The following is a 19014-nucleotide window of genomic DNA, read 5'->3' as shown; positions in this document are numbered from 1 at the left end:
GTAACACTGTTCTGTGCATCTGAGCACATGCAGGCCACATGACAGTGGAAAGGGTCTTTGAACAATGCTGGCTCCCTTGGCTAAAAAACGAGATGGGTACCACTTCCTGGAATCAGACATGATTGGACGGGAAATCTTTGCTTTTATATTCTTCCTTTGAAATGTCTGAAAAAAAATAAAAATAAAAATCTGTAGCCTCTGAATTGGATATTTTTCTGCCTTGATTTGAATTATGTAAATAATTTCCTGTCCCTAAATCAACCAGTCATAAATGCCTAATTCATCAAGCCTAGCAGATTTTAACTGAGGAACTTTGGGTAATTTTGTAATTTTAAGATATTTTTGGGCGAGTTTTGTAAGAATCATGTTCGTTGGCAGAAAAAGCCCATGAGTTTGATTTTTTTTGTTTTTTTAAAAAAATACTGCTCAGGTAGCTCAGTTTTATTTATTCTGCAGGTAATGATGATAAGAACAACAACAAAAAAAAATATCTAGCAATCTTTTGGGTCAATCTTTTGGTTTATCTGGAAATACCTTGAGATATTTGAATAAACATTCACACCTGTTTCAGGATTTACTTTGGCTGCATGTACCTACATCCTAAAAAAACCTTCCTTAAACAATCTACATATCTCAAAGTGTTGTTATCTGTACCACTATGATTAAATAAGAGTATTTAAACATATGTTGTTGGATATTTGTTATCAGATGATTCTTTGGAATAAGTAGGTTGATCTTCTGAACTTTTTCTCATTTTAGCACAAAGCCAAGGTAGAAGCAATCACCTTGGATCTTGCATCTCTTCAAAGTGTATGGGAATTTGCTGAAACCTTCAAATCCAAGAATCTGTAAGTACTTAGAAACTTTTTTTTCTTATTACCTTAGTAGAGTTTGCTTTGCTGTTGTTGAATCAATTGAGCAAAGTTACCATAGATGGGAAGCTATTGCAATATTCATCTCTGTCTCTTTTGCAATAATATGGTCTGTATACTTCAATTGACATTTAAGAGCTAAGTAGTTTTTATACTTTTGTTTATTATTAAGGGGCACAATTTACAGAGTCAGAATGATTGAGATTTATAAATTCACAGGCTATGATTGAGGTGGGTATCTAAATCTAAAGCATCTAAATTTGATAAATAAAATAAATACATTTCTTCGTTCTATCTTCCCTCTGTGCAACTCCAATAAATATATTGTTTTAAGACCAATAAATATAAATATGAACAACAGAAAGTGTGAATGCCATTGAGAGTTATGACAACTTGAAATGGGAAAAAATAGAGAAACCTATGAGGGTTAAGGAAAGCAATGAATTTGATGTATGTGACAATGTTTTCTCATAATGTATAGGCACACTCATATTAGGAATATACGCAAAATGCAAAAATGCCATTTTCCAGAGTACTGCTCCTGCAGTCCATAGCTGGGTTTCTTCATCATCAGTTCCTTTTGACTGGGTGATCTTTAAGAATATCTCTCTCTTCGTCCTGTGGCCACGCCCCCTGCTCCCATAATGCACCAGTCTTTTCACTCAGTCACTGAAGACTGGTGTGTTTTTTCTCTCTTCGTGATCAATATTGCTTCCTTCTTAGATTCTGGCGTTAGGTTTTTTATTTATTTTTGTTAGTTATTTTTTCGGTGAGAGCCTTAGAGGACAAAGCTGCAGGGACTAGAAATCGGCGCTGGGGCTCCAGTCCGTTTCTTCCCGGGGTTTTTCTGACGGCCGTCAGACCGCAGCTGGGAGTTCCGACCCTTCGGGGCGGTCCCCTGGCCTCTATTTCAGCCGCCGGGGTGAGTGCAGGCTTTGCGGATCGCCGCAGGCACCCCCCCACTCAATTAATTTGGACTTCTGCCATCGGCTCTCGTAGGGGCGGCTCCGGAGCTTTGCAAGGTTTGCCCTGCAGGCTCTGATGTGTGTGTGCGGCCTCGTCTGCTGGAGCGAGGCCTAATTAGCTCAGCCGGCTTGTATTTCCTTTATTGAAGGCGCCTTTGATCGGCAGGAGATCGCGGAGCCTTCGCACGCCCGAGCGGCCAGTGGTGAGAGTGCTGGGCGTCCGACCTTCGGGCGGCGCCCTTGGGGGGTGTAGCTGGGCTAAAGGCGATTTGCGGTGGTGTCCAGGCTCACCCTATTTTCGCCGCTGCTGGCCCATGTGTGTAGGAGCAATGCGGGCGCCATTTTGAGTCCACTTTCATTGCGTCGGCCATTTTGCCTCGTTTTTCCGGCTGGTCGCTCCTCTTGCCATTGTGCTGATTTGTTTTTTCTCCCTTTTGGGGGGCTTTAAGTTCTAAGAGCACACCTAGTATCTGGACTGCCTCACTGCTATCCCTGTGTGCTGGGGTCAGAGGCTGACTTTACCTGGTTATAAGCCCAGTCGGATTGGGGCTTCTAGGTTTTTTTCCGCCAAGCCTCCAGGTTCTCTGCTGTTCCCCTCATCATACGAGGCGGCCTGTGACTCTTGTATATAGTTTCCCATTGTTGTTTTTTTTAAAAAAAAAAAAAAAAAAAAAAAAATTGATAATAATAATAATTATAATATTAATAGTTTATAAAAAAAAAAAAAAAAAAAAAAAAAAAAGAAAAGAATAAAGAAAGAGAAGGAAGATTTTTGCATATTTCGTGGCTTAGCCCCTGTTATGGCGGATTCTTTTTTGTCTTCTGACTCGGAGCGGGAGCCCAGTCCACCCAGGGCCCCGGCCAAGCACAAATCGAAGTCACGAGGACGCTCTGCTGCCGCTTCTACGGAGTCTCAACAGCACAGACCCTCATCAGCGGCAGAAAAAGACGCTCAGCGCCGGCATAGAGCGCTTGAGAAGCAATATGATAGGGCCAGGCTGGCCACCTCTGCTTCTGTATTCGCATCCAGCCAGCTGTTACCTCCTCATGGTCACTCATCTTTGACCCCTGAGACTGCTTCTGGCCTGGATACACCACTCGCTCCGGATCGTGACGTCTCCACTTCTCAGGTTCCGCCTAGTCTTCCTCGCGGCCTATCCAAAAGGACCTCTCTGTCCTTACCAGATGTTTCGGCTGTGGGACTTGCTGAACCTCTTGCTCAGTCTTCTCGCCGGGCTGAAGCGACGTTTACCCCTACCGCTGCCGGACTCCGGGGTCCAGACGGGCAGATGCTGACTCCTCAGGTGGACCTCCAGGCAGCGTTGTCCAACGCTCTTTCCTCCATTTTGGCTGCCGGCCTTCAACAGTCTGTCCTTCAGCAACCTCTTCCAGCTCCGTCCAATACTTCATTCTCTGTTGCTCCTGGTCATTCCAAGTCTCCATCCCGAGTGGCTCAAGTCTCTTCTGAGGACTCTGAACAGGAGGAGGAGTTTCCTGAGGAATTGGAATTCTCGGAGGATGAAGGCCTGGCTCCAGACACCCCGGCCTTTTCCGGCTTATTTCGGCCTTCATTGTTTAAATCTCTGCTGCATAAAGCCAGGCAGGTCACCAATATGGAGGTCCCGTCTGCTGAACCTTCTACTTCCTCGGCTCCTCATGAGGCCTTGTTTTCGTCATCCAAGCCGGGCAAGGACTTTATTCCTTGTCCCCAACTCTTTGCTGATGTTCTACAGTCCCCCTGGTCTCAACCGGGCTCTCAGATGGGTCCCACCAGCCTGGACAAAAAACTGTATTGTGGGGCTCCGGAATTGGACTCCTTATTATCTCTACCTGTGGTTGACCATCCGATTGCCAGCCTCTCCTCTTCTTCGCTTTTGTCCTCGGATGCTTTGGACGTTCTTAAATCAGAGGATAGGAAGTCTGAACTCTCCTTTCGTAAGGAGCATCAATCTCTTGCTTGGACAATTAAGACGGCGACTGCTACGTCGTTCTTTAATAGAGCCACATTGCTTTGGCTGAGGCAACTTCAAGAGAAACTTCCGCCAGAAGACACGCGTCTTCATCAGGATATAAACAAAATTGTTGCTGCTACCGAATATTCGGCGGATGCCTCGTTAAACTCCGTGAAGTTTGCCTCAAGGGCCTTGGCTTCGTCTGTCACATCTCGCAGACTGTTTTGGCTCAGAAATTGGAGAGCTGATGCCAAGGCAAAGTGGAAGTTGGCGGCGGCCCCTTTTAAGGCCCCGAACCTCTTTGGCCCTGCCCTCGATCCTGTCTTGATCGAGGACAAAGATAAAAGGAAAGTGATGCCCACGTCTTCATACCGCAGACCGGAAAGGCGCTACGCACCCTATTCTCAGCGTCAGCCCTTTCGGGCCTCGTCGGGGTCAGGGGGCCCCTACTCACAGCGCGGTTATTTTCCTGGGACCGACCGATCATCGGACAGACAGCGCTTCAGGGACAGGTCCAGAGCCAGCAGCTCCAGACGCCCCTTCCGTGGAGCTGGCTTCCGCCAGTCCCGTCGAGGCAAATGACTACAGTCTGCAGGATCCCATTGGCGGACGGCTACAACTTTTCAGTCACCAATGGGAACGCTCGACCAAGGATACCTGGGTTCTTCGGACAGTATCTCAAGGTCTGGCCATCGAGTTTCTAGGACGCCCTCCGATTCGCCACGTCAGCTGTCCAACCCACCTGTCGCCCGACAAGGCGGCCCTCTTGCGGAAGGAGGTCCTCCACCTACTCCTTATCCGAGCAATAGAACCTGTTCCTCTGGATCAGCGGGGCAAGGGCTTCTATTCAACTCTCTTTTTAGTCCCCAAACATTCCGGGGGTTGGAGAGCCATCTTAAATTTGAAGCAGCTGAATCTGTCAGTCCGCTACCGCAGATTCAAGATGCACTCCCTGGGATCCATCCTCGCGGGAGTGCGACGAGGCGACCTACTCCAGTCTGTCGATCTCAGGGAGGCGTATCTGCACGTTCCGGTCCTCCCGGCCCATCGCCAGTACTTGCGTTTCCAACTTGGGGAGGACCATTATCAATATTGTGCAATGCCCTTCGGCTTGTCATCTGCTCCAAGGACTTTCACAAAACTGGTGGCGGTGGTGGCGGCTGCTCTCCGGATGTTGCCTGTAAGGGTCTTGTGCTATCTGGACGACATTCTGGTCCTGTCCTCCTCCAGAAGCCAAGCATCTCAGGACCTGGCCCATGTCATCGGTTCCTTTCAGGACCACGGGTTTTCGATCAATTTCCCAAAGAGCCATCTGCACCCGACCACTGTTCTCCAACACTTGGGAGCAGTAATCGACTCCATTCGAGGCCAGGTCTCCCTATCCCCAGACAGGGCGGAAAGCATTCGCAATCTGATTCGGCTCATTCACTCCAAGCGGACTGTTCCTCTTCTACATCTATCCCAGTTATTGGGGAAAATGGTCTCGTGCTTCTCGATAGTGCCATGGGCGCGCAGACACACGAGGCCGTTGCAGTGGTTCCTACTGCCTTTTCAACGCACGGGTCGCAGCGACTCTCTCCACAAGGTCTCCCTTCCCCCTCAGATTTCCATGTCCCTCAACTGGTGGACGGGTCCCAACCTTCTTCTCGGAACGCAGTTCCTGCTCCCGGATCGGCTGACATTGACCTCGGATGCCAGTCTTCTAGGCTGGGGAGCCCATCTCGACGAGCGGATGGTGCAGGGCCGCTGGTCATCTTCGGAACAGACGTTGAGCATCAACATCTTGGAGCTGAGAGCGATTCGCCTAGCTCTCTGTCACTTTCAGTCCCTGTTGCAAGGCCAACACGTTCTCGTCCTCACGGACAATATCTCCGCCAAGGCCCATATAAACAAGGAGGGGGGCACGAGGTCAAGGGACCTGATGCTGGAAGCAGAGAAGCTGTTCTCTTGGGCCGAGGGTCACGTTCTGTCTCTGAAGGCCGATCACATCTCCGGCGTGGACAATGTCAGAGCAGACTGGCTCAGCAGGCAGCTGTTAGATCAGTCGGAATGGCAACTGGATCCCGAGATTTTTCAGGAGGCTGTCACCATCTTCGGCCGGCCTGTGGTGGACCTCTTCGCCAGCCCGGCAAACGCCCAACTTCCCAGGTTTGTGACGCGTTATCCGACTCAGATGGCAGAGGACCACAATGCACTACGGTGCCGCTGGCCTCCCGGCCTCCTGTACGCCTTCCCTCCACTTCCGTTGATTCCTCAAGTCATTCGAAAGTTGTTGGAAGAACGGGCGGAGATTTTGCTGGTGGCTCCCAATTGGCCTCGTCGACCGTGGTATGCAGACCTGGTGGCCCTGTCCATACTTCCCCCGTGGGAGATTCCACCGAACCGTCTCTTTCTACGCCAAGGAGCGGTGTTCCATCCAGATCCAGGATGGCTCCAATTGGCCGTCTGGCGTTTGAGCGGGTCATCCTGCGCAAGGACCGGCTGCCCGACTCTGTCATAACCACTATACAGGCGTCTCGCAGACCTTCGACATCGCGCATATACGAGGCCTCATGGCGGGCTTTCTGCGTCTGGTGTGCTGACAACTTAGTGGATCCTACGTCGGCTCAGGTCGTTGACATCCTCTGTTTTTTACAATCGGGCCTGGACAAGGGCTTGTCGCCGTCTACCCTTCGTCGTCAGACTGCTGCTTTGTCCACTGTCGTTCGCTGCCCGCCTTACTCGTCTCTGTCTCAGCACCCTCAACTCAGAGAATTCTTGCATGGGGCTATGAACTTACGTCCGCCTCCAGTTCGTCGGTACCCGACCTGGGATCTTTCCCTGGTTCTTCAAGCGCTCATGAGTCCCCCTTTCGAACCGTTGGGCTCTGTGTCTCTTAAGTACTTGTCCTATAAAGTCGCTTTCCTCTTGGCGATCACATCCGCCAGACGGATATCCGAACTTTCAGCTCTGTCGATCCGGAACGATTTGTGTATCTTCCACGCTAATACTGTTGTTCTTCGCCTGGACCCGGCCTTCTTGCCGAAAGTGAACTCATATTTCCATCGCGCCCAGGAATTAATCCTTCCCGACTTCTGCCCGTCGCCCAAGCACCAACGTGAGAGGGATTGGCACACCCTTGACGTGCGCAGGGCCCTCCGACGTTACATTCGCAGGACTGAGTCGTTCCGGAAAACAGAAGCCCTTTTGATATCTTTCCATCCAAGATCTTTGGGCCAAAAAATATCTCCATCGACCGTGGGCAGGTGGATTAAGGCGTGCATCTCCACTGCTTATGAGCGCCAGGCCAGGCAGGTCCCAGCTGGGATTTTGCCTCACTCTACTCGTAGTGCGGCAACATCAGCTGCTTGGGCCACTCAGGCATCTGTTTCGGACATCTGCCGGGCTGCCACCTGGTCCTCGGTGACACCTTTTATCAGACATTATAGGGTGGATTCATTTGCCTCGGCTGAGGCTTCCTTTGGCCGTCGTGTCCTGCAGAGTGTTCTGGTGACGCAGGACTCCGGGGGCCCTTAGTTTCCCACCCTTGTTTTTTTCTGAGCTTGGGTATATCCCAGCTATGGACTGCAGGAGCAGTACTCTGGAAAACGAACATTGTCTTACCTGAATGTTCCTTTTCGGAGTACTGCGACTGCAGTCCATCCCCTCCCTTGGTTTTTCTGTCTTCCTGATATTAATGAACTACTGGTGTCTGGGCCGGTCTGACTTTGTTGATGTTGTCGGCCCGTTGAGTTTTTTCTTGGACTATTTTAGGTGGTCGCGCCTTCGTTCAAAGACTGGTGCATTATGGGAGCAGGGGGCGTGGCCACAGGACGAAGAGAGAGATATTCTTAAAGATCACCCAGTCAAAAGGAACTGATGATGAAGAAACCCAGCTATGGACTGCAGTCGCAGTACTCCGAAAAGGAACATTCAGGTAAGACAATGTTCGTTTTCTATTTTGAATTTGGATGGATTCCAATGGCATACAGGATCGACTGACTGCCAGCACATTTCAGAAAAAATTGGTCAAAGGAAATAACATAGCAATCTGAGCACATGCTAGAACAGATGAGGAAGGCTGGATACTAGATTTAAGAGGTGGCTGTTTGTAGGAATACAGTTTCATTAATCTCTTTCCAAGCAAAAGCTTGAGATCCTTTGGAAGAAGCCATGATGAATGAAAAGCAATATTAAATATATTTCTTGGTTTGGATTGTTTGATATGGGAATGGTCAAATTAATAACTTTGGTATTCAGGTTCTTTACTGGTAAATGATTCTCACAGCAAGAAGGTTGAAGATATAAATATGCAGTTAGCATGCATAAAAATTGCAATCAAGAGCTTTATTGTAAGGGGAGATCCAGGAAAGGAGAATGTTGGTGTAGAAAGAGGAAATCTATACTGTCTTGGCCTCCAAACTCCTTTCAGTTGTTGTCATAACGTTGGAAAGCCATAGCTCCTGAATTGCATTAAAGATTTAGAATAGAATAGAACAGAGTTGGAAGGGACCTTGGAGGTCTTCTAGTCCAACCCCCTGCTTAGGCAGGAAACCCTACACCACTTCAGACAAATGGTTATCCAACATTTTCTTAAAAACATCCAGTGTTGGAGCATTCACAACTTCTGGAGGCAAGTTGTTCCACTGATTAATTGTTCTAACTGTCAGGAAATCTCTCCTTAGTTCTAAGTTGCTTCTCTCCTTGATTACTTTCCACCCATTGCTTCTTCTCCTGCCCTCAGGTGCTTTGAAAGTAGCATGACTCCCTCTTCTTTGTGGCAGCCCCTGAGATATTGGAACAATGCTATCATGTCTCCCCTAGTCCTTCTTTTCATTAAACTACACATATCCAGTTCCTGCAACCGTTCTTCATATGTTTTAGCCTCCAGTCCCCTAATCACCTTGGTTGCTCTTCTCTGCACTCTTTCTAGAGTCTCAACATCTTTTTTACATCGTGGCGACCAAAACTGAATGCCGTATTCCAAGTGTGGCCTTACCAAGGCATTATAAAGAGGCATTAACACTTCACGTGATCTTGATTCTATCCCTCTGTTTATGCAGCCTAGAACTGTGTTGGCTTTTTTGGCAGCTGCTGCACACGGCTGGCTCATATTTAAATGCTTGTCCACTAGGACTCCAAGATCCCTCTCACAGTTACTACTGTTGAGCAAGGTACCACATATACTGTACCTGTGCATTTTTTTTTTGCCTAAATTTAGTTCCTCGCCAATTGCGCAAGACTCTAGGTTGACCTTAAATTGTGTTTGCTCTTGGGCAGCCTCACCCATGATGCTTCCAGTACAAGACAGAGAAGACCCAGATACATATTAAAACCAACAAACCAATAAGATCCATTTGGCACAAGTGGACTGGAACAAAGATGTGGACTGTGCAAAACTTTCTATCAAGTGGAGTTTTAGATTTTTCCAATCTGGGAAATTATTTTGGAAAATGCTCTGCTAGATCTGAATGTGAGAAAGAGACTCACTGCCGACTGGTTTTGACCCAGATCTTTACCCAGGGGGAAGAGGGGCTTAATTTCATCCACGTTAAAAAAAAAGAAAAGAAAAAAGATTGCCTTGTGTGCATTCAGTCTAATGAGCTCCCACAGACCCGTTTCCTAAATGCTAAATATGCCATATCAGTCATTCAGCTGATATCTAAGCCTAGGAATGTTGCAAGTTGAAGAATGACAAATAGCTCCCTTGGTTGAACAGCAGCTTAATGAAGGAGCCTTAACCAACAAGCAAATGATTCAATGGAGGGACTGACCGTTTTTGAGTGCGCATAAATAACATATGACTGAGTATCTTCTACTTGGGGGCAGAGAGTTTGAGGACGACAAATTGGAGCTGTCTCTTCAATAATAGCAAGCAAAAATATATTTTTTTTAAACATTTCATTCTTGGCAAATTGCTCACAATGATTGAGGAACTTTTAAAGGATTGCGAGTCACGATATTAAACATTGCATTTGTTATTGTTTAAGGGAATACAGATAACCCTGAACTTATGACCACAATTGAGCCCACAATTTCTGTTGCTAAGCAAGGCAGCAGACAAGTGAGTCATGTCCCATTTTACGACTTTTCTTTCCACGTTGGTTAAGCGAATCACTGCAAGTTGTTAAGTTAGTAACACAATTGTTAAGTGAATCTGGCTCCCCCGTTGATTTTGCTTATCGGAAAGTCGCAAAAGGTGATGATATAAGCCCTGGGACTCTGGAACTGTCATAAATACATGCCAGTTGCCAAGCATCTGAATTTCAATCACTTGGAGGCTGCAACGGTCGTAAGTGTGGAAACCAGTCTTAGGTCACCTTTTTCAGTGCTGTTATAACTTTGAATGGTCATTAAACGAATGGCTGTAAGACAAGGACTCCCTGTACACCTGATTAATGCCGTTAATTTGTATTAGTAGATAAAATTTCATTGCGATACAATGCTTCTTTGTTAATTTATATAGACCCGTGATGGTGAACCTATGGCACACATGCCACAGGTGGTACATAGAGCCATATCGGTGGGCACATGAGCTGAGCTCCAGAACACATATGTATGCTGGCCAGCTAATTTTCAGGCCTTATCGGCCCATCGGAATTCAGGAAACAGGCTGTTTTCTGCCTCCAGAGGGCCTGGGGGGTGGTGGGGAAGGCCATTTTCGCCCTCCCCAGGCTCCTAGAAAGGCTCTGGAGCTGGGGAGGGTGAAAAACAGGCCTACCGGGCCCACCATGCCATCATGTGCCAAAAGCGGGGGGAGCGCAGGGGGGGTGTCACGCATGCAAGTGCGGGGGGTGGGGAGCATAGAATTATGAGTGTGGGCATGCGTGTGCGGGACCCCCGCGCTCCCCCCACTTTTGGCACACGATGGCAAAAAGTTTAGCCATCACTGATATAGACTATTTTGCTTGAGTATTTATGCGAATAGTTTTGTTCCTGTCTGATGTCTGTCACACTAAACAAGACCTAATATAAGGCAGTGTCAATGCTACAGCTTTAAACGGTGAAGGAGTAATGTTGTGTCCCACTAGTAGGACAGAGGTTCAAAATATTAATACCTTCGTCTCTGTGCAATTGAAGGTTACTTGGCAAAGGGAATTTCTCATGCTACCTCTTCTTGACCTCAGAAAATATATTCAGGATTCATGCCAAGGGTTTTGTTGGAGATAATTACACAGCAGAACATGAAGCATCAAAAGTACAAAACGGCGCAATCATTATGACCATTAGAACAGAGGAAGGATTCTGCTGGATCAGAAAAATGCTCATGTACTGCAGCAATATATACATACATACATACATGTCTTCTTAAATTTTCGCGGGTGTGTGTATGTAAAAAGTTAAAATCTCGGGTGTTTTCCCATGTCATTATAAGTTTGTTAGTTAAAACTTTCAAAATCCTGGCTAAGATCCCAGCTCAGAATCATCTAAATTCCAAAACAAAAACCTTTTTAAGGTCTTTCAAAAAAGACCTTACACACACACACACACACACACACACACACACACACACACACACGTGTGTGTGTGTGTGTGTGTGTGTGTGTGTGTGTGTGTGTGTGTGTATATATATATATATATATATATATATATATATATATATATATATATATATGTCTTCTTAAGTTTTCGCGGGTGTGCATATGCAAAAAATTAAAATCTCGGAAGCGCTTATTTCAGGGTTCAAAAAAAAATAATAAAGTAAGACAGGGTCTTATTTTCTGGAAAACATAGTATATATATTTGTGCACTTCATATATGGAATTCCTCATAGGATTTATGTTTCAATAGACACAGCAAATAAGCTTCGAAAAGATGTATTTAAATTTGGATGATTATGGAACAATGGTTAGATTCAGAATGATTCAAATGTAATTCGAATGAGGATATTAGTAAAAAAGTTAATGGTTATTTATATATGTGAATGTATATAGCATAAATTAAAATGTGCTTAATAAATGTGTGGTAGATTACTTCAGCAATATTTGGCTGCCAAGATTTTTTCCCCCAGAAGCATTCTGAATTAAAATTTATTACAATTTATTACAAAATTTATTTGTTCAGAGATTTTAGAATTCTTGCAATCCCTATTCTGCATATCTATCTATCTATCTATCTATCTATCTATCTATCTATCTATCTATCTATCTATCTATCTATCTATCTAATACAAATGTCCATTAAAAACGAAGAAAAACATGCACAATTCTTACAATCGTGAGGCAGACTACACCCTTTAAAATGCAAAGATAAAAAATATCTGTGATACTCTCAGAAGTAGAAATGTGTTAATTTAAATTCCTGCTTGTTTTAATAGCCTGTTTGCTGTTTTAGTTACTGCACTATGATAATATTTTTATATTGTATCTTATAATTGTGATCCAGAACATCTAATTAAACCAAAGGGCGAGTTATTAAATTTTATAAATACAATTTGTGTTGTGCAGTTTCCTCCAGTAGTAACTTTGGGTGACACTAAAAGCAACAGAAAGCATACAATGGAAAACTCAATTGGCTTCATCGGTGCATCTTGTCTGACCATGCTTTCATTGGTGCTTCATGCAAACTTATCTAGATAAGACGCACGTACCTTTTTTGGGGTGGAAAATAAGAAAAAAAAATCTGTCTCTGCCTCCCAGCAATTTGCCTCATTGCAGCAAACAGCGGAGGCTGAAAATGGGGCACACAGAGGCGGCAATAGGCAATGCAGCCTGAAACAGCTGATGGTCGGAGGCCGATCCAACAGACAATCAGCTGCTTGTGCTAATCAGGCTGTGCTGAAGTTGAAACTGTTTGCTGTTTGCTGTTTGCTGCAAGGAGGCAAATTGCTGGGAGTCAGAGGCCAAAGGGTGGGGGCCCGTGGGTGGGCAAGGCTACATTCGGTGTATAAGATGCACCAAAATTTTCACCCTCTTTTTTTTGGGGGGGGGGAAGTGCGTCTTATACGCCGAAAAATACGGTAAGGCACATAGTTTCTGGACTTCATAGGTAAAAAGTAACATCTCCCAAGTTCCTCAATCTACTGATCTTTCCACTGGTGGTTTGGGGCATTGTGGTTGTTGTCTTAAAAGGAGAAACAATGCTTTCTAGGCAATGGTGCCCCCCCCAGATGTGTTGCAACTACAATTCCTTGGCCAAACGATCCCAACCCATGTGAAGGCTAAGTTCAGGATACATTTGATTTTAGTTGAGTTAAAAGGTCTTATCCTTTGGTAGACCCAGCCATGAGAGAGGCATGTTGGGAAGATAAGCATGTAAAATATTTATGATTTAATATGTACAGCTATAGTATCTTTTGCTGCAAATAAAGCCGTAAGCATTTTGCAGTTTTATAGCTTTTATGGCTAATGAGAGAATTTTTAAAGGGTCTGTGTGTACAGTATTTTAATTAAAATTTTAATTTAAAATAATAAAACCATGAAGAATATTACAAAGTGCAATAACAATCGATATAATGGAATTTTTAACAAATACGTTGATTAAAAGCGCTATATGCTATAACTTTCTTAAAGTTTTTAAAAAGTGGATATGAATCTTTGGACTAATATACATGATTATACATTAGTCATAGTTTTTGAACAGAGGTGAAGAAAACTTAATTCTGAACATTAAGCATGCTTATTAATGAAGTTATGTTTCTTATTCAACATAACTTTTGCTTCTCAAGTACAGCCATGTAACTTATGACTGTAAGTCACAGTTTTGAGTGCTGATAAAATGCAGACCAATGTTTCCCTCTGTAGAAGGGAAATGTGTGCATTTCAATACCCAGGATTTTGCCACCAGGAAGGCCATTGCTGAAAATCCAGAGCTTTGAAGTCCCCAAATCTAGAAGTTACCAGTGAAACAGAGACATAGAGTATAAAGCAAGTGCCATATTGATCAAGTAATAAACATTATGGTAGCATTATTTAATCTTGATAATAACCATTATTCTTCAGATTATTTAGTAGTTCCCATTCAGTGGGATCTGGAAGTTTTATTTTTGCTTTAGTAGCAAATAACTATACAAATAAATAACCACTCTATTGTGATGTATCTTGAGATAGATATGGAGAATGAATTTCCTCTCTAGAAACTCAACTATATTTTCTGTATAAAAACATGGGGCAGATCTGTCAAAACTAGTTAACAATGTAGTTCTGTGACAGATATTAGAATAAAATAGAATAACAGAGTTGGAAGGGACCTTGGAGGTCTTCTAGTCCAACCCCCTGCTTAGGCAGGAAACCCTACACCACTTCAGACAAATGGTTATCGAACCTCTTCTTAAAATCTTCCTGTGTTGGAGCATTCACAACTTCTGGAGGCAAATTGTTCCACTGATTAAATGTTGTAGCAGGAATTTTCTCCTTAGTTCTAAATTGCTTCTCCTTGATTAGTTTCCACCCATTGCTTCTTCTCCTGCCCTCAGATGCTTTGGAGAAAAGCTTGACTCCCTCTTCTTTGTGGAAGCCCCTGAGATATTGGAACATAGCTATCATGTCTCCCCTAGTCCTTCTTTTTATTAAACTAGTCATACCCAGTTACCATTCTTCTTCATATGTTTTAGCTTCCACTCCCCTAATCATCTTTGTTGCTCTTCTCTGCACTTTTTCAAACCATTATGAGGCATGGTTTTTCAAAATGGCACTGAGATGGTTTAATTGGCTAGAAATAATGGCTTAACTCATCTGAAGGCCACCAGCTTTCTGAAGATTGCTCTAATTAAACATATATTTCCACATTTGTGTTTACAGAGCTCTTCACGTGCTAGTCTGCAATGCTGCTGTTTTTGGCCTTCCTTGGCAATTAACTGAAGATGGCCTGGAGAGGACTTTCCAGGTGAATCATTTGGGACATTTTTATCTCATTCAGCTTCTCAAAGACGTTCTTTGCCGCTCAGCTCCTGCAAGAATCGTAATGGTCTCTTCTGAATCACACAGGTTAGTTCTGAAGGAAAGTTACTCACCATTTTTTTTTTTTTGAAATGGAACCTTTTTTCCTTAAAGTTTCACTGAACGTTTTTAGTGTTTTGATTTTATTTCTTCCTTTCTTCCCTAGTTGCTCTGGAACAATAGTTTGAATCAGTTCCTAAGTGTGTGTGTGTGGGGGGGAATTTCAGGGTGCCCGACTCCAAATGACAGGAGACCTTTGCCAAATTAAAAAAACAACAATTTCATACAACAACAAGCTTCCGTAGAGCAACCGCCATGACCACATACAGAGGTGGGCATCATATGAATTAACAACGGGTTCACCCAGCACCGAAAATGTGAGAGCGCGCACGGCCGCATGCATGTGACCTTTCGTGCATGCGCTTCGTTACGGTATAGCGCCGGGGCAGGGCGGGAGCAGGTCCACCCGCAGGTCACAACTACCGGTTCACCCGAACTGATCCGAACCAGCAGCAGCCCACCACTGACCACATATCCCTCCATTTGAAAGGATCCCGTTCAACCATCTTAACCCAAAGCCAATCCATAGCATTTAAAAGAAAGTTGTAGTGTGGGCGTGGTGTGGCTTGGTGGACGTGGCTTGGTGGGCGTGGCAGGGGAAGGATACTGCAAAATCCCCATTCCCTCCCCACTCCAGGGGAAGGATACTGCAAAATCCCCATTCCCTCCCCACTCCAGGGGAAGGATACTGCAAAATCTCCATTCCCTCCCCACTCCAGGGGAAGGATACTGGAAAATTCCCATTCCCTTCCCACTCCTGGGGGAAGGATATTGCAAAATCTCCATTCCCACCCCACTCTGGGGCCAGCCAGAGGTGGTATTTGCCGATTCTCTGAACTACTCAAAATTTCCGCTACCGGTTTTCCAGAACCTGCTGTATTTTACCCCTGGCGGGAATGATTTGCTTTCTTTAATGTGTCATTTGAATAGCCTGCTGGGGCTTCAGAGTAGGAGGAACCTGAACATACACTGAATTAAATATTTGATTGATTGCATCGGATTGATCTTTGTTTATTGAATATCTTCCCGATGCGTTCAAAATGACAATGAACTTGGAATGGCTCTGTCATTGTCCTCTCCAGCCCTTTGGATGCCACGTGGTTTTCTTCTTCTACACCTGGCAGAGACTATTTATAGATTAACACGACAGGCTGTGCTGGGAAAGATGCTTTCTGTTCACTGCTATGGTTCTTGGGATCTTGTGTGCCAAATTAAATAAATCAAATTTTTAGCTCCTTACTGGAAAGTAGGTGAATGGTAAATGGACCAACGATCCAATTCTATGACTAGATCAGGAGTGAAATGCTTCCGGTTCAGAACGGTTCGGCCAAACTGGTTGCGGGGGCAGCACATGGTTTGGAGAACTGGTAGCGGCGGCAGCACGAGGCTCTGCCCACCTGGCCAGACATTGTTACTTCCTGGTTTTAACCAGGAAGTAACCTGCTTTTGACCCTCTGCGCATGCACAGAAGGCTTTACGCATGCACAGAGGGTCCAAGTGCACATGTGACATGCGTGCAGACTGCGCACTTCCGAACCAGGAGGGAAGGTAAGTAGATTTCACCCCTGGACTAGATTGTGCCTTAGTCTTCATATTGAAGCAGAGGTTCTTTGCAGAGGAAGGCTTTCGTTCTGCCAGCTGATGAAACAATAATTGATTAAATCTGAATGGTGTGACTTTTATTGATTTGTCATTCAACATCTTTGGTACCGTGCCAGGAAGAAATCACCTTTACTCTAATTGGAAGCTAATGCAATTACTTTTAGATTAAATACACATTTCTGATCTCTCTTTCCGAATATGTATGTGTGGATGTTTTTAATGGCTAGACAAGGAATTTCATGTGGACCAAAGCTATACCTTCGTGCAAAGGAAATAACGTGTTCTAAATGCTTTCCACCATTAAACTCTGATTTCCAAAACCTTTGCTTGAGATTGCAGTATGGCATCATGTTTTTTAGTGGCTAGGACAGTGATGGCTAACCTTTTTGCCATCACATGCCAAAAGCGGGGGGAGCAGTGTGTGTGTGTGTGTTGCACACATGTTTTGTTTTTTTATTTGATTTATATGCTGCCCTTCTCCGGAGACTCAGGGCGGCTTACAATGTACACCCATAATTCTATGCGTCCTTCCCTTTGTGCATGCACGCGCAACCTCCCCCCGTGTTCCCTCCGCTTTTGGCATGTGATGGCCCGGTAGGCCCGTTTTTTGCTCTCCCCAGGCTCCAGAGCCTTTCTAGGAGGGCGAAAATGGCCTTCCCCACTCCCTAGGCCCTCCGGAGGCGGGAAACAGCTTGTTTCCCTACTTCTGGTGGGCCCAGAAGTCCCAAAAATCAGGAGTTGAGCTCTCGTGCCCACCAATACGGCTCTGCGTGCCATATCATCACGGGGCTAGGGAATGTGGAATTGGCAAAAGTGTAGTTGACTGAGTCTTATTTTCTTCTAGTCACCTTTTTAGCAAAGCCCACCACCCTTGAAAAATCCTGTTCAAAATGCCCAACAACATCAAAGCTCCTCCTTATGCTACTCAGCTAGCATCTCTTCCTCTCTCTTTCCCTTCCTCCCCCCCCCCAAAGTAAGAAAACCTAGCAATGTTTTTGTTCCTAAATAAATAAATAAATAATATTTCTTCTGTGCTACAAAAAAAGCTGTGACTATGGATAGCTGGGCTGTGCTTATTCTTCCCCTTCTGCATGTTTCAACTATGCAGTGTGAAACATCGCTTTTTAAAAAAACAAACAAACATCCCTCAGATGTACAGTAGGTCCTGGGACTTAGCAGGCACAGAATGGCTCAGGGTTAGGCTGAATCCTTTTATTAATCCCAGCATAAGGGCTCATGATAGAAAGGACAACATTGCACAAAGATTTACTTTAGCCCTTTTAAATTTATGATGGCTGAAATGGAAGGAAGCCATAATGCCTATATCAATCCTGCCCAGAGCCACGACATGAAATGTCAATTAGGTGAGAAGAAGCCCACCATCAAGAAAATCCTTTATAAATCGTGCCAAGTTTTTCTGCTGTTTCTGTATTTCAAGTGTGTGAAAGCAAGCAGTGGAGTTCCTTGCAAGGCAGGCCAGTTGGTCTAGCTCTAGAAATACGAGTTTAGCTCTGAAAATATGCAAAGAAATATCATCCTTCTATCCCTGCTCCGTTTTGTCGGACATAATCCTTCCATCTCCCCCCACCATCCTGCCAGAACTGATGAGGCTTCTTGGAGGAAGAGCAATATGTTTTCAACAGTGGTGGAATTCAATTTTTTTTACTACTGGTTCTGTGGACGTGGCTTGGTGGGCGTGGCAAGGGAAGGACATTGCAACATCTCCATTCCCACCCTACTCTGGGGCCAGCCAGAGGTGGTATTTGCTGGTTCTCCGAACTATTTAAAATTTCCGCTACCGGTTCTCCAGAACATGTTAGAACCTGCTGAATAAGCATCCCTAGTCTTCAAGGAAGAAAACAAAGGAGGTTCAGTAGCCTTTTTTTAAAAACAAAAAATAAAACACCTTTCAGACAACCATGACTGAAGATCTCCATAGACATTTAGCTCTAGAAATAAATATCCCAAATGGGGAAGGTACAATGGGATATACAGTACATACATGAGCTGTAATTTAATGATGATTACATGGAATTGTCAGTGGCTTGTATTATCTGTTTATTATTTCTTTATATTATCATTGAAATCCAGAATTATTATTTTTTTTAATTTTCCTTCTTAGCTTTGGAGTGGACTTTGTCTCTGCCCATCACTTTGATATCATTGATAGCTTTAATCCAGTGGTGGAATTCAATTTTTTTTACTACCGGTTCTGTGGGTGTGGCTTGGTGGGCGTAGCTTGGTGGGCGTGGCGGGGGAAGGATACTGCAAAATCTCCATTCCCACCCCACTCCAGGGGAAGGATACTGCAAAATCCTCATTCCCTCCCCACTCCTGGGGGAAGGATACTGCAAAATCCCCATTCCCTCCCCACTCTGGGGCCAGCCAGAGGTGGTATTTGCCGGTTCTCCGAACTACTCAAAATTTCCGCTACTGGTTCTCCAGAACCTGTCATAACCTGCTGGATTTCATCCCTGCTTTAATCCCTCTGTTCACAGAACATTAAAGCTTGACTGGCAATCATGGTTGAGACAGGACCAACAAAATATTGTCCTCTGCTTACTTTCACAAGATCAACCAGGGTTTCTGGAAAAACTGTCCCCCCAACATGTAATTGGTGTGTCTCCAGATCTAGCAACTAATTGCTCCTCCATTTCTCGTGGCTCGTCATGCAATAAATTAGATGTTTAAATATGATGCTGCGGGT

At 44.7% G+C, this 19014-nt stretch overlaps 1 protein-coding gene across 1 annotated transcript in view; it reads left to right on the top strand.

Annotated features, from left to right (window-relative positions):
- Positions 1-19014, top strand: part of WWOX (WW domain containing oxidoreductase) — a 633895-nt gene that overhangs the window by 139997 nt on the left and 474884 nt on the right. Inside the window, exons 6-7 of the mRNA XM_070952739.1 lie at positions 760-848; positions 14508-14693. Coding sequence (XP_070808840.1) covers positions 760-848; positions 14508-14693 — 275 coding nt within the window. The remainder of the gene's footprint in view (positions 1-759; positions 849-14507; positions 14694-19014) is intronic.

Source organism: Pituophis catenifer, unplaced genomic scaffold (genome assembly GCF_029215685.1).
Source record: "Pituophis catenifer annectens isolate HBS135680 unplaced genomic scaffold, rPitCat1.0.hap2 SCAF_13, whole genome shotgun sequence".
NCBI classification, from domain to species: Eukaryota; Metazoa; Chordata; class Lepidosauria; order Squamata; family Colubridae; genus Pituophis; species Pituophis catenifer.
Note: the sequence above shows the minus strand (reverse complement) of the source record. Positions and strands in the feature narration are given on the sequence as shown.